Source organism: Triturus cristatus, chromosome 4_1, assembly GCF_964204655.1.
Source record: "Triturus cristatus chromosome 4_1, aTriCri1.1, whole genome shotgun sequence".
NCBI classification, from domain to species: Eukaryota; Metazoa; Chordata; class Amphibia; order Caudata; family Salamandridae; genus Triturus; species Triturus cristatus.
In genome coordinates this window covers 355,168,256-355,183,391 of record NC_140585.1, presented here as the reverse complement: position 1 = coordinate 355,183,391, position 15,136 = coordinate 355,168,256, and the positions used below count along the sequence as shown (strand labels likewise).

Here is a 15,136-nt window from a genome sequence, read left to right as displayed (position 1 = left end):
CGTTGAGAATAGGACAGGCTTTTAATAGAGCTTTACGTGTAAAATAACCCAGACTTGAGGTTTGTGGCCTCCGTGGATGAGGCAGTGATGCAAGATGAAAAAAGAAAAGAAACTACATGCTAACACCCACTCAGCTAGTTGCAAGAAGGAGGCGCCGTGGGGCCTTTCACCAACACTGACTGATCTTTTACCATGCATGGGAGAAGGACACTTGGAGCAGAAGGGTGCTCCTAGAGAGGTGGGTAGTGTCTCTCCCCGCCCTCCCCCCCCCCCCCCCCCCTCTCACCCTTACATGCAGAAGGTACAAACCCATGGAACTCCTCTCCAGTACAGGGGCAACGGGATCCCCAGGAGTAGAAGGGGGAAATGGCCCCTGCCGCCCTCCTCACCCCCTTCAAGTATATGCCATGCAACACCCTGGAAGACCCAAGGTAGACACACAGAACGCCTGATTCACACACCCTCCCTCAACCCTCTTGCACGCTTCTAGACGGGGTAGCTCATAGGTAGACAGCGTCCCTGTGGAGTCTGGGTTTTTACACCCCGCCCCCTTCAACAGGGTGTGCAGGGGCCACTCACAAGTAGACATCAGGGTCCCCGTGGAGTCCGGTCTGCACACTTCAACAGGGGGTGCAGGTGAAGCTCACGGGTAGACAGCAGGCCCCCCCTAGGAGTCTGGTCCAGGGAGTCTGGTGTGCACGCTCCTACAGGGTGTGCAGGGGCAGCTCACAAGTAGAATGGTCCCCAGCGAGTCTGGTTCCTTGCATCCACCAACCCACCATCTTGTATGCTTCTACAGGGTGTGCAGGGGCAGCTCACAGGTAGGCAAGAAGGCCCTTTGGGAGTATGGTTCACGCTATTCAGGGTGTTCACATGCGGCGGCAGCTCACATGTGGACAGCGGGGTCCCCTGGGGAGTCTGGTTTACATGTTTCTACAGGGGGACTGGGGCAGCTCACAGGTAGACAGCAGGCCCTCCCTGGGAGTCTGATTTGTATGCTTCTACAGGGTGTGCAGGGGCAGCGCACAGGTAGACCGGAGGGCCTCTCGGGAGTCTGGGTCCTGTGCAGTAAATCAGACTGCGTGCCTATCCGTCAAACAGATGTTCTCGCGGTTCTTCGTCTCCCAGGTGCCAGATGGTTTGTAAGATGGCCTCCTGCTGTCTGCCACCCTGCACATACCACGCAGCGGAGATGTCAGCGGTTCCACTGGGGCATGGGGAGGCTGAACCTGGCCCATTCATGGAATGGCAGCGCTGTGAAGTCATACTACGAGGAATGCGATCCAGGAGACCCACCGACATCGCGGCTTCAGGGATGCCATGCATGCACTGCAAGCACACAACTTCCGAGGTTCACTAGCTTTCAAATGGAGCCCCTCATACCGAGCTGACACTGGAATAAAACAAAAAAAACCATCCACTTCACCAAACAGAACATCTAACTTTATTCGCGCTCTTGGGAGAATAGGCCCTTCCAGCGGGACTGAGGGCAACTCAAGATAAGAGATGTGCACAGAAAAGACTAATTTTTTTTTATTTGCAATTCATTCAAATGCGTGTTTCAGTTCTTCCTCACCTCGGCCAGTTTGGTTATTATTTACAGTCTCTCAAACCACAAGAAGGCCGTGAAGCGAGAAGCCACCAACATTCCTACATGTAGCTATGAATAAATGCAATCAGGCCGGGGTATGAATCCGGCCTAATCAGGCGAGAGAAGACTGAACATGTTAATTAAGCAGACTCCTCCTCCAGGATTAAATGCTACACGGGGTTGGCCTGCGCCAGAAAATAACCCCAGGCACCAAAATAAAAGTGGCCCATCATTGAATAGAACTCCTAAAAAAGAAATGGACCGACTTTCAAAATCTGGGCAGTTTTTAACTTGTAAAGACTTGCTGTAATAGCGTTTTGCAAGGTAGGGGAGACCGCATGAATTTGAGCTAGCTGCAGGCAACATTTGCTTTAATATCGGGGAATCAACAGTTCGCTACATGGCCCAGCAGACCGTAAAACAAGCCCTAAAACGAGCATTGAAAATACAATAGGTCTAGCCTTTGATTAAGTTAACGCCATTTGATTTCTAATGGTATTGTATAGCAAAGCAAATGGCTTTAACTTAATGAAAGGCGAGACCTATTGCATTTTTTATGCTTGTTCCCTTAGTACTCTGCCCCTACAGGTAGTAGTACTATTTGTGCTATAGACCAACCCTGCTTCTTTCCCACTGGAAAGTTGTAGCCTACACTGGGTAGCTTGCGGTCCCAGTGTGTGGAGGGGCACCTATGATGAAGCATGTCACTCTAGGGTGAGTGAGGGTTCTCGCCCAAACACAAGCAGTGCTCCACACTCACTTATATAGTTTAATCCATCTACCGCGTACACAGTGTGAGTTGAGAAAGTACTTAGTACTTCCCATACTTTTTAGAACCACAACCCAATTTTTAGAAAAACGAAGTTTCACAACCCTCCTAATTTTAATGGACATGAGGTGGGCTATCTTTATAATATAACTAAGGCATTGTGTGGTAGTGCACTACCATTTGTAAACAGCACATTTTCCATTGAAATGGCCACTACATTTGCACAGACATATAGTTTTTCTTATAAAATGATATTGCACACAAATGATAATGTGTAGAAATCCGGTTTCAGTGAATATTTATCATTTGTGCAGTAAAATGTCTTATTTGTATAGATCCTATTAAAATCTTTGCTTCCATCACACTTCAGAATTTAAAAAAATGTGTATGGTACATTTAAAGGTATATACATTTTATTTATTGTTTGGACTTTTGCGACCTACAAAAAATAGGCTCATGACCCGCTATGTGGATGTATCTTCTTCTGAAATTACAACCCATAGCAGCAGAATGTTGATTTTATGGGTATATCCTGGTATTGCTCCAGTATACTTTCCTATAGGATCATTAGGTCTCGCCTGAGCCAGCGCGCATGCGCTGCTCTGCGAGGTATTTAGTAAGGGCTTTAAAACTCTGAACACACGGTCGTGCGTGTGCTTTTTTTTATCACCCGCAATTGGCCTTTGCGTGCGTCTTTCTAAGAAGGGGCGTTTCCTTCCTTACTCCGTGCCATGGGTGTTTAGGCAGCTTCCCAAAGTTAAAACTGGCACTACAGACAAACCTTTAGTGTTTTCGTTCCCGCGCTGAGAGCTTCCGTGCCTGTGATTTGCTGTGCTGTTTGCCCGTGGGACCAGTGTAATGCAATGATTTTCTTTTGCAACTGTGACAATACAGTTGCTAATTTGACATGTTTGTTCCTGCTTTTCCAGGTCTCTAGTTGAAAGGGGCAGGACCTCATGACGCAATATCCGTCATAGTGGATGTCCTGGCATGCCTGATGGTGGTTGCCGAGCAGTGTGACATCACGATCGGCAGCCATTACTAAGGTATTTAGCTCCCTGTATGACCTCACGCCGCTAAAAAAAACAGCAACTACGGGATCCTTTCAGTTGTCTGTTGGATTTATCCGTTTTAAATAGCATTTCACAGACCACAGTGCTTTTTTTTCCGACCAGGTCTGAATAATCAATTAGTTCTTTGCGTTTTTACTTTTAGCTAAGGTAGTAATATTTGATAAATGTCCAGTGTCCATGTCGGTAATATGTGAATGATATGTGGTAGCCATCGGTATCTTCTGTATAACCTCTGGCTGGTAACTCAGTTGTTAGGTAAATTTATAAATAACTTTCTTAGATACCGACCTAGAAGTGAACTACTGGAGTTTTTCTTTAGTCTGGTCAGTTTTTTCTCAATTATTATCTTTAACTACCGACTAAAAATGTTTCTAAGTTGTTAATGGATCTTTTTTTCACTTGGGTGTTTAAAAACATATTCAATCGAATCTTGGGCCTTCAGCCAAATTACACCATTTACCTTATAGAAACTACACACCAACCTGCTGAAAGTAAGGCTCACTCCCCATTAATTAACTGAAACTCTTCAGGGGACTTTCTCTACCACTCCGTGGTGTAGCCCCTCGATGTGCCAACCATTCCTCCTCCTTTCTTCCAATCGGGTTAGTGTCCAGAAGAAAAATATAAAATTGAATATCACTGCCACCGGTCTCCTTTTTGTTATCCCTGTTCTGCTAGAGCACTGGTATCCTGACACCAGTAACTAGTTACCACTGAGTCCATTAATCCTAAAGGCAAGTTATCAAGGTTTCCGTAACTAAACATGTGAAATACAGAGCGGCTTGGAACATCCAGAAAATGCGTGTATGGTAGTTGGAAAGAGGGACATCATGAGATGCAAAGAGACGCATGCAGGTCAGTTGTGACAAGCGAGTGACTTCCTCGTTGACAGAATGGGGGTGGCGGAGAGGCATTGGGCACAGTGGGTTGTGTGTGGGCTCTCCAGTGACGTACAGAAAACCAGGAAGCGGCTGTGGTGCTACTGCCAGAGCTGCCAGCTTTGGAAATGGGGAACCCCGTTCGTGTCTCGGCGTCAACTCAACATCTTGTGATTTGGGGCAAATCACTTAATCTCCCCGTGCCTGAAAAAACTTAATGTGACCTGGTGTAATGCAACCGGTGCACATGTAAAGCGCTCAAATCCCTTCGGATCAGGGCCACGCTATATAATACTGCAAAAAGGCCCCCCCTTGCTGTGCATAATGTAGTGATGTGCCACGACACTCCTGTAACTTTAAGACATTAAAAGTTTTTTGGCTGGCAGGGCGCAGTCCAAAACTAATTTTAATAGCAAAGGATGCGGAGCCTGACGATCACAATACGGATTATGTTTTTTTTTCTTTTACCAACTGACGATACCTGTGCTGTGCGATTAAAGCATGCTGATGAAATATGTTCTAAAAAAATCAAATAAACTGTATTCAGGTAGTCCTATGAACTGTTTGTTAGCCAGTCCTTGATATGGGCAAGGCCATGCAGCTGTGACCCTGGTGATGGGAAGTGTAATGAGGTAAACATTCTTTTCAAGAACTTTATGAAAATAGATCTTGTAGGTCTCAGTAAGGTTCAAGCCTCAAATTTGTTTCTTACTTACCGAATAAGGTCCCAAAGGCGAGACCTATTGGCTATGCCAGTGCTTGTTTTTGTATAGTACTCGCATTACTTGAAGTTTGCTTCTTTGAAACAAACCAGGGGAGGCACAAGGTAATCTCTAGTCCGGCCGTCTGTCTGTCTGAAGAGGAAGGTCTTCAGCTCTTTTCTTTATTCCCTAAAATCAGATTCTATGGCTCGTAGAAGCGGTAATGAGTTCCAGAGGATGAGAAGCGTTAAGCTGTGTGCCAAAAGTAGCGAACAACAGTTATTGTGTTATTGGAGGCTGGCAATAGGTGATATGGCCCATAAATGCAATGTAGTACTTGGTGGTTCTGGATAGAAAAATGAGGAAGCATTTGAAAGGTATCATAATGCCATGAAAAACAACTTCAATGTTCGTACCTAAACTTTGCAAATATTAGCAAGCATTGAAAAAGCCAATGGGTCTGGTTTTATTGTATTAAGACACAGAAACAGCCGCACACAAATGCAGTCTGCCTCTGGTAGCACATTCAAGCCAGAGCCATTAGCTTTGACAGTGCTTGTTTTACTATAGCCTGATTTACATTTACCAAAATAGCTCCCTTGAGCACTTATTGTCAAACGTTTATAAATTATGCAAAGAAGGCAACAGATGATTGTCCTTGAATATCTCCTTTGTAGATGGTGTTTAAACCAAAACAGAGCTCAAACGTTTAAGTTACACTCCTTCTTCGGTGAGGCAAATGTTAAAGGTCAGTGTTTGTACATGTAATCTTATTTTTTTCTTGTAGTCCTACAAGATCATCAACTTCGCACCAACATTATTACAGATCATTGTTTCTGATCAGGTTGAATTCCCAGTCCGTCAAGCGGGTGAGTTATGTTTTAAGTTAAACATTTGCAAGTAAAATGCAACACCAAGGTCTAAACATTTATTGAATTCGCATTTCAAGATAAGTCTAAATATTGGCATGGTACTAGCATGCAAATAATGCATAGGTACAAATAGAGGTTGGTGGGTAATGCTTTATTTCACATTGCAGACCCCTAATATGAGTTTTTACTTGTGTATAACCTCAGTCTACACTGATCACAGTTTTTTGTCTGGTTTCACAGCTCAGCTGCCGCCAGACCGTCTGTGATTAACAGAAAAAGAGGTTTAAGAAGTAAGAAGGGCTTTAGCTCCGCTCACATTTTGATTACAGCATTTGATTGGATAGAAGTTGTGCTCTTCCAAAGACAAAAAGTGTTGGTAATGCACTTTTTTCCTTTTTGGAAAGCAAATGCTCAAGTCACAGTGCTCACAGTACAACAAATGCTATAGGCCTGAGATTACTAAAACACATGCAAAAGCCATATGCCTGTAAGGGTGGATTGTTATTGCACCATTATTCAGCCTGTAGGTAGTACTTTTATTACATAGAATCTGAATGATTATCGTAGTAGCCAATGGTTTTGGTCGTGGTTGCCCCTTTGACAAACCCTGGGGGGAGAAGACATGCCCTCTGATAATCCATGGTAGAACCTGTAAAGAGGGACTAACAAGGTTAGCGGCTTAGTTATCTGCCAGGTTTAAAAAAAAAATCCGTACAATACATAGGCACAGGACATTTAGATTAGCCCTATTCCGCCATTTCTCTGGTAGAGTCATACACATTCTGCTTCTGCCTATGGCAGCAAATAGCATGAGGAAGTGGGTTAGTCTACTTCAGCCATTGGCACTATTGTGCTTGATGTGTCCGCTTTTTTTTTGTGTGAAAATCTTTTTATTTAACAAACATCGGCATCACAGCATACAACAATTAGCTTAATGTCAGTATATGCATGACAATTAGAGGCAATATTGCTACACATTACACACACAGTAAGGACCTTTCAAGGAGGAAGCAAACCATCATGTTCGATACTCTGTGGGGGAATGCAAATGTCTCCACGATAGGAGTTCCACGGTGACCATATGTGGGACCATTTTTTAGGACAACCTCGGGCAGTATACACCTTCTTTTCTCTAAACATACACCAGTCCATACTAGACTCCCACACCTCCAAAGTGGGGGGAGCCACTGCTCCCCAGACCTGAGAAATGTTTCTTTTGGCGAGCATGAAACCCAGAGTGGCCCATTGTGTTTGATAGGTAGTTAGGTCGGTCGGTTCCCATATATTTAGTAAGCATCTGTGTGCTTCAGGGTAAATGGCAACAGTAAGGACAGCCCTCATCTCTGCGTGTATTTCCCTCCAATACGTTTGAATAAGTGCACATTCCCATATAGTGTGCATAAAGGTACCAATGTGGCCACATCGTCTGCGACAGTCTCCGGTTTCCGCCCTCCCCATCTGTATTAGCCCGGGGCCGGTCATATATATCCTGTGGAGGATTTTAAGCTGAACTAGCCGTAGCCGAGCTGGAATGGCCACCACACGAGGAGATGATATAGCCTCCTGCCACTCCTCATCATCCATTTCAATGCCATCCGCCACCCATTTCTGTCGCAATACTGAAAGAGGATCTTTCATGTTTATATATTAATTTATTATAAATCAATGAGATGGTCCTATCCGGGAGTGGCCATCCAGTATTCTGTCTTCTAGCGAGGATGATTCAGGAAGGGATGTGACCCTTGGGATGAGGGACTGTAGTGCATGGCTAACATGTCTGTAATGGAAAAGCTCAGTATCAGTGTGAGAAGTTGGCCTGGCATATGCTGGTCACTAGTTCTAGTGGCCACTTTGCACCAGTCCAATTCGACTCTTATGGTAGATAAGTTTAAGACAACCTTTTAAAGAAAGCTATCCTAGTGGTAGCTGTGGAGAGCAGCCTTCAGGCTGAGTCTCAGAGGAATGTAAAGCAGCTTGTTTTACCTTATAATCTCTTGAATTACCAAATGAAAAGACACCGCACAGGTATATATATAAAATATATATGTATTTATTTCTAGACACACTCTACTAATCTCTTTATGAGATTAGAAGTCAGGAACATATGCACAAATCAATGTTTCACAACAAATTAAGCACTTGTATGGCTGGGGCCCTAGGGGCGTACCAGACCATATACTAAAAAAGAGGTATAAGAATGTCGACTTGCAAGGGGACAAGGCCCAGGGCCTTTAGAATCGCTGGGGCCTCACTAATCCACCCAAGGCAGATAAGTAAAGGACCCACGGGAGACGCGTGCAGTGTAAGAACACAGCCGCGGGTTCCCTATTCATTTCAATGGAGCAAGTCGCGGTTAGATTTTTAAAGTATTAGGGTACTTCGGAAGAGTCTACAAGCAAGCCACTTACAAGGTAAGTACTTCGAGGGCCAACACACACAGGAGCACCGGAGTGCACGAGTTACCTCACCCAGGGAAGCCGGGTACATTGGTGTCGGGTCGCGGCGTCATTTTCAATGGAAGCCGACGAAGATTTGCTGCTTGTGAAGACTGGAGAAGTGTCCGGTGGAATCCAAGGCTGGATTCTGAAGAAGGAAGACCTGAAAGCAGAAGGGACAGTGTTCACAGTCACTTGCCAGTGACCCGGGGCCAGGAAGATGGATGCCCACGGTAGTCTGGTGATTTCAGGTGATTCACAGGTGTCTTGACTCTTCAGCCTAGAGGTCCAGGAGGCGTCGACGACGACCAGGAGCTGGATTCGGAGTGTCCCACGATGTCTGCAGCTTACTGAGGTGTCGGCAACTGGATTGGAGCCAACAAGCCTTGGCAACAGCAAGTCTCGTGGAAAGTGAAGACAGTCAGCGGTGCAGACCAGCAAGGTCTGAGGGACTCACCCAGCGAGGGTAAGTCAGGGCAGGCCTGGAGCAACCAGGGGAGCCCTTTGGTTCGATGAGAAAGTTTTCAGGGGACCCACCAGCCAACGGGCAAGTGATCGCGAAGACTCCTCGTGAGGATTCACTTTACAGGAGCCCACGGTCACTCGGGACGAGGTAGGCCACTGATCTTCGGTGGAAATCCTGCTGGAGACTTGGACCACACGTGGTCTCGTGCACAAGTTCGTAGAACGTCGTGAAGGGGTTGCACTCGACAATAGTGCACGGTACCCGGGTATTGCTGTTCCTCGTCACTCGTAGGGTGCACTCGCCTCAGCTCTGCTGGGGACTCACAATGGCCGTCGAGAAGTCAGGAAATCCACTTCCGGGGCTGCAGGGACTTCGGACTCCAGTGGGAGTGGGAACGTTTGCAACCGTTGATTCAAGTGTTTGGTGCCTGCCAAGCAGGGGAGTCACTCCTTGACTCCAAGGGAGATTCTTCAGTCTTCCAAAGGTAGTGGAACGTCGAAGGGCCAGGATTCTTCTTCTAGAGCGTCGTCCAGGGATATCTAGTTTGCAATGGCAAGGGTTCCCTATCTTATACTAAAGGAAAGGGAGGGACTAGCTCTATGACCACTCCTCTGGGAGGGTCAGGTGAGAGGGTGGTTACACCCAATTCCCTTTGTCCAGTTTCGCGCCAGAGCAGGGGCAGGTAGCCCCTGAACCGGTTTGAGCTGGCATATGCACAGAGGAGCCTACTGCTCCCCCAGTGCAGGACTTCAAAGCACTCTAGGAGCGCACCCACCCAGCCCCAATACACTAAAGCTTGCCTGGAAGGTGGTGACACATCCCTGTGACAGGATGCCTATTGTTGAGCCTCCTCCACTGCGAGTTTGTCAGCAGCAGGAGGGCAGCCCAGTGTCTGTGCTGATGGCATCCATTTTGTGATGCCAGGCTCTTTCAGATTTCTACCGTGTTTCCACAGTAAGTACATGTCTATCCCTCTACAAGGGTGGGATCATACTCCCACACCAGTTACTGGTGTGGGGTATGATTCCAAGGCGTTTGACACCAAACACGACAAGTTTTGATGCAGCCATCCCAAAGTTAGCATTTACCGTTAGTTTATAATGCACTTAAGAGTATATGGTTTAACTGTATCCACAAACAGCCACAGAGAATAGACTCTGCCAGCTGCAGAGGGGCCCTGCTCATGCAGAGGCACCCCTCACATTGTAAACCAAGCACCCTGTCCTCAGGATTGACAGGGCCTGCCTTAGGGGTGACTGATAGGTTTATATGTGTGTGTAAGGTGAGATATAGGGAACCTATACCTCAGTGAGGAGTGCTAACACTACCTCACCCAGGCTGCAGTAGCAGGCCTGTGGTGTCAGATTTAGTCTGCTTCCCAGGGGTGGCATAATACATGCTTCAGCCCCTGGTAGGCCCGTGAAGTACCTATGCCCTTGGTACCTAAGGTACCATATACTAGGGGCTCATAAGGTACCACAGTATCCAATCACTAGTGCATCTAATATGCACTCCAAGTTGTTTAGAGAGAACAGAGAGCCTGGGGTCCTGATTAGCAGGGACCCAGCCAGACTATAGCCAGAAACCAGTATTAACATCAGAAAAAAAGTGGGGGCAACATAAGTGCAGATCCTACTCTCCTACAATCAGCTAGCTCATGTTGACTCTGGAGAGTGGCAAAGGGTTTCACCCCTCCCTTCTCCCATATATCTCTAATTTGCAAGATACCAATCAAGTCCCATTTATCAAACCCCTTTGATGTCCACAGATCACCCAGTTGAGCAGAGTCCCATAGGGGGGTAGCAAGCGTCAGTTTACGCTCCCATCCGAGGGATCTATTTGCAGCGTGCCACACACTGACTGAGTGTCCAGTGGGGCCTGTCAGTTTGAACCGGTTAGGTTTCGAATAAAGAGATCTATTGTAATTTCCTCCTGGGAGCAGCCATTTATCCATGCGGTAGCCCGGGTTGTCCAGGCCTACGTATGTACCGTGACTGATAGCTGTTAGGTGTGTAACCCAATAATATTTCTTTATATCCGGTAGGCTGATGCCACCATCGTACCAATTTAATGTGAGTTTGCCCAAGGCTATGCGTGGCGCTCCGTTCCAGGTCTCTCTGGAGGTGCTCAATTTCTTTGAAATATTTTAATTGGACAGGATCGAGCGAATTTTGTAGGGCATAAATAAAGCGGGGAAGGGACATCATTTTAAAAAGAGCTGCCTTGCCTAGGAGAGAGAGGGGAAGAGACTTCCACCTGGCTATATCTCGCTTTAAGCGAAGCATCGGAGGAAGGAGATTTTCTGCATAACGAAGTGCGGGGTCTAAGGACAGAAATATTCCCAAATATTTGAATCCCGTGGCACTGACCTGAATTGGACAATTGCGGGGCAAGGTGGGCTGGTCACCCTGAAGGACATATAAGTGAGATTTGGTCCAATTAATCCTGAAACCAGAATATCGACCGAACACTGCCCGTATATCCAAGACAGCAATTAATGACTTTTTGGGATCTGTTAAATAAAGTAAAATGTCATCCGCATAGAGCGAAATGTGGTCTTCCCATTCAGGTGACCACCGCATACCTCGAATAACTGGATCTCGGCGGATCAATGCCGCCAAGGGTTCCAACACTAAAGCGAATAGAAGGGGGGAGAGAGGGCACCCTTGACGGGCCCGCTCAAGACAAAAGTGTCTGACTTTTTATTATTTACCACAACTTGTGCCATTGGTTTCGAATATAGGAGTCGGACCCATTGAATAAATTCCCGGCCGAACCCCAGCTTCTGTAGGACTGCTATGAGGTAAGGCCATTCAATAGTGTCGAACGCCATGGTGGCATCTAGGGAAACAAGGACTGCTGGTTCTAGGATCGTGCCTGCTCTACCTAGTACCCCATGGATTTCGACGCAAGTTTAACGCCGTGTTTCAGTGTGGTATAAAGCCGGATTGGTCTGGGTGTACCAGTTCTGAAATATTTTTTTGATTAGACGATTAGCTAGGACTTTAGCAAGGATCTTAGGCTCAGCGTTAAGGAGGGTGATCGGCCTGTATGAAGTGCAATCTGTTTTGGGTTTGCCTTCCTTATGTATGTGTCAGCTTTTTGCTTGATCACATGTGCACATCGAACTGAAAATGAATTGCTTCTGGGCCAGTTAGTTTTCCATTTTCTCTTGCTTTTGGGTCACCTTTCTCTTGTGTTTTTATTTTTTTTAAGAAGAGTGCATCTAGCTGACTTCTTGAGTACCTAAACTCACCAGCTTACCAGTGACCTAAGACACTTTAATTTATAAGCCAGAGTTATTGGAATTGCCAATTCCATGTTTTACAACTTTAATCTTTTCTTGGTATATGTGGACCACTGCATCAGCTAAAAAGGTAAATCTAGAATGGAATTCCCAGCAGCAGACCATTCTTCAATAAAGACACCTAAATACTAACAGACAGATAGATTATACCAAGTCCTTTCCTCTCCTGCCCCACATGACAGCCTGAGTAGTTTTCATAGGAAGACCAGCAACATTATTATTAAATTATCAAACGTAGGCGCTACAGTTATGTAATACTTAAGTCCAACAGGTTTAAGGCCTGAAGTCTAGGCAGGCCAGTCAGCTGCCTCCCTCTTTATATACTAGAACAGGGTGCCACACCAGCAGAAAGTCCTCTGCTTTTTACTATGTCTTGTCAGCAGTGGCTGCTGGTGATGTTTGAAAATGGTGAGGTGGGAAAGTGTGTTATGAACTGCAGCGAGCAATGTAAGCAAGCATAAGTGACATAAGAGTGGTTAATGTGGTGTGGATCTTCCCCCCCCAGAGAAATGCTTAAAAAATGGAAAACAAAATGCTGCATTTCAGAACAAACGGAGTCATGGGGAAAGTACAAAGGCTACACTCATCCTTATCCTCTCCCTCCTTAGTCGGACAAGTCATGCCAGGATTCTCGAGCACTAGCATGAGTTATTGCTTGGTCCTGGCACTTTGGACCACTAAGAGGGTACCTGTGCATTTATTATTATGATGACCTAAAGTATGATTACACTGGGCAAAAAAAAAAAAGACATCAACACCTTTTTTTATTTGAGAATCCCTGATCCCACACGACAATCTTCCTCTTCCATGCCTTTTTCTGTGGCCTTTTTTATGTCACTCACCTTTTAACTCTTGTGTATATGTGCATGTGTATAGCAGAATTTGTCTCTGCTGATCACACTGCAGAGCACCAGTGACAGGGTGTGAGGGGTCAGAGGACTCTGCATCTATGCTTCTCTCTGCTCCATGACACAGAGTGAATTCTAAGGCCTGACCTGGGCATGTTGGACTGGTCATGGCAAGATACTGGTCAGCCTGACATGCATAGTTCACTTAAGTTATACAGCAACCTCGTCCTGGCAATCACCCTGACTGGCCATGCACCAACCAACGAAAGGAAAAAGTGTTGTGGCCCTGCGCTCTCATGAAGCTTTATAAATGGTTCAACCGGGTGGAAAGCATTTTAATTTAAAAATTGTAAATGGGAACTAACCTACACCTGCTATGTAGCGGCTTGTGGTAGGGGCGACAACACCACAGAACCCCAAAGGATGAGCCACCATTGCTTGTTGGTCTCTCCATGGCCATCACCTCCCAGTTTGTCCAGTACAACATGATAATAGTTAGCTTGGATGTTTGCCTTCTCTGTCTTGTAGTTACCATTTGATGGTTACCAGTAGTTGGAATACCAACTTACATTCCTTAACACCCACCTCTTCCTGGATCTCCTTTGAGAAACCTAGAATGGAAAACCCCTCAGTTTTCTTGATGGCTTCTGTCAGAATCCCTTTCAGAGGGCCATGGGGCAAGCATGATCTACTGGACCAAACCTCAGGGGTAGGGGACTTTTACGCTGGATGTCCTGGCCTATTATGTATCCTAAGCAACTGGGCCAAGTACCCCTTCAGCACTTGAATCTGAGTGGTATCGCTGGTCGAACAGTCCAACGCTTGTTGGGAGAGGGAGGTAGACCAGGAGGGTGGATGCAGGCTCAAAACTCAAAATACGTTAAGAAGCAGCAATAAATGATTGTCCAGTCAATTACTAGCTGTTAGTGAAAAAGGAGTATTTATATATGAACAGAAAGTAAAATATGACATTCATAAACAAAGCACACAGTTCACTGAAGTCAGGGCGCTAGTGTTTTATAGGCGGGTCCACTCCCCTCTCCTAGCGGTAATGGTTGTTCCCTATTTACTGGTGACAACTTTCAGGTTAAGCCCCACTAGTAGACCAGATATCCTATTCTGACTCTTTAGTAAAGTCAAATGTGTTCCAGCGTCAAAATGCTCTCTGCCATGCAAATTCCCTGGGGCCTTCAATCAGTCTTACCTGCACCAGCAGGATCTGAGCGACTGGAGTCTCTGACTGTACCTCCTTTGCAGGCCCTGAACCTGAAAACCGACTTCCTCCAGTAAGTCTTTCACACATGGAGGCCGGGAGGACTGCGGTTGGGTGTCCTCGAGTTCCTCGCACGCGGTCCTGTAGCGGACAGTGGTTCTTGATGCTCCTCTGATACTGGTAAGTTTATTGAGTTCCTCCCCACTGGTAGAAGGGGTGCAATTATCCTGGTGCTGATCATCCGTCACGGTTTGAGGTCGGGTCACCACAACGGCCTCCTTTCTTTCTCCGATGACTGCCACGGCCAGACCATCCTGCTTATCTTCTAATGGTGCCCCCCTCCCCCCAGCATATGGGTCACCATTCTTTCTCCGTGCGTGGGATACAGCCCTATTATCACAGCAGGAATGTTACGTCTGCCCCTCCTGGCATACAGGGTTGCCAACTTGGTCCCGCACATGGGCAACAGCCCGATGAGCATTGCAACCCAATCAGCACGGCAGCAATCTTCACGACATATGGGGTCGCTGACTTGATAACTGCAAAGGTCATGGTTCATTTCATAGTGGCCCACTGGCATATGGGGTTTGCTGTCTTTTATCTTTAGACTGGCAACAACCTGATCGGTGCAGTAGTGTTCTCTCACACCTTGCTATGGAGATCCAGTCACCAGGATCCCCCCACGGGACCTCACAACCTCCAGCGCTCTCTTCTCCCTCACAGGGCACACTGGTCTTGGCAAGCAGGCATGCGCTGTTGCTACAGGCTCCTATGGCAGGTGGTCTTGGATTCTCTGGTTGATGTCCCCTCACACATTTGGGAGACTAGCAGGCCTTGTGCCCCAGTTCTGATCACAGGTAGAGAAGTCTTGTAGAGTTTTCCTTGCTCGCACAGCCTGACTGGCTGTCCGACAGTTGACAATTCCAGGTGGGTCTCGAGTTCCACTTTTAATTGTCCATCTCCAGACACCAAATGTGATTTAG

General features: G+C 46.4%; 1 protein-coding gene across 1 annotated transcript in view; it reads left to right on the top strand.

Annotated features, from left to right (window-relative positions):
* IPO8 (importin 8) overlaps positions 1-15,136 on the top strand; it is a 557,903-nt gene that overhangs the window by 44,127 nt on the left and 498,640 nt on the right. Inside the window, exon 2 of the mRNA XM_085652356.1 lies at positions 5,800-5,881. Coding sequence (XP_085508482.1) covers positions 5,800-5,881 — 82 coding nt within the window. The remainder of the gene's footprint in view (positions 1-5,799; positions 5,882-15,136) is intronic.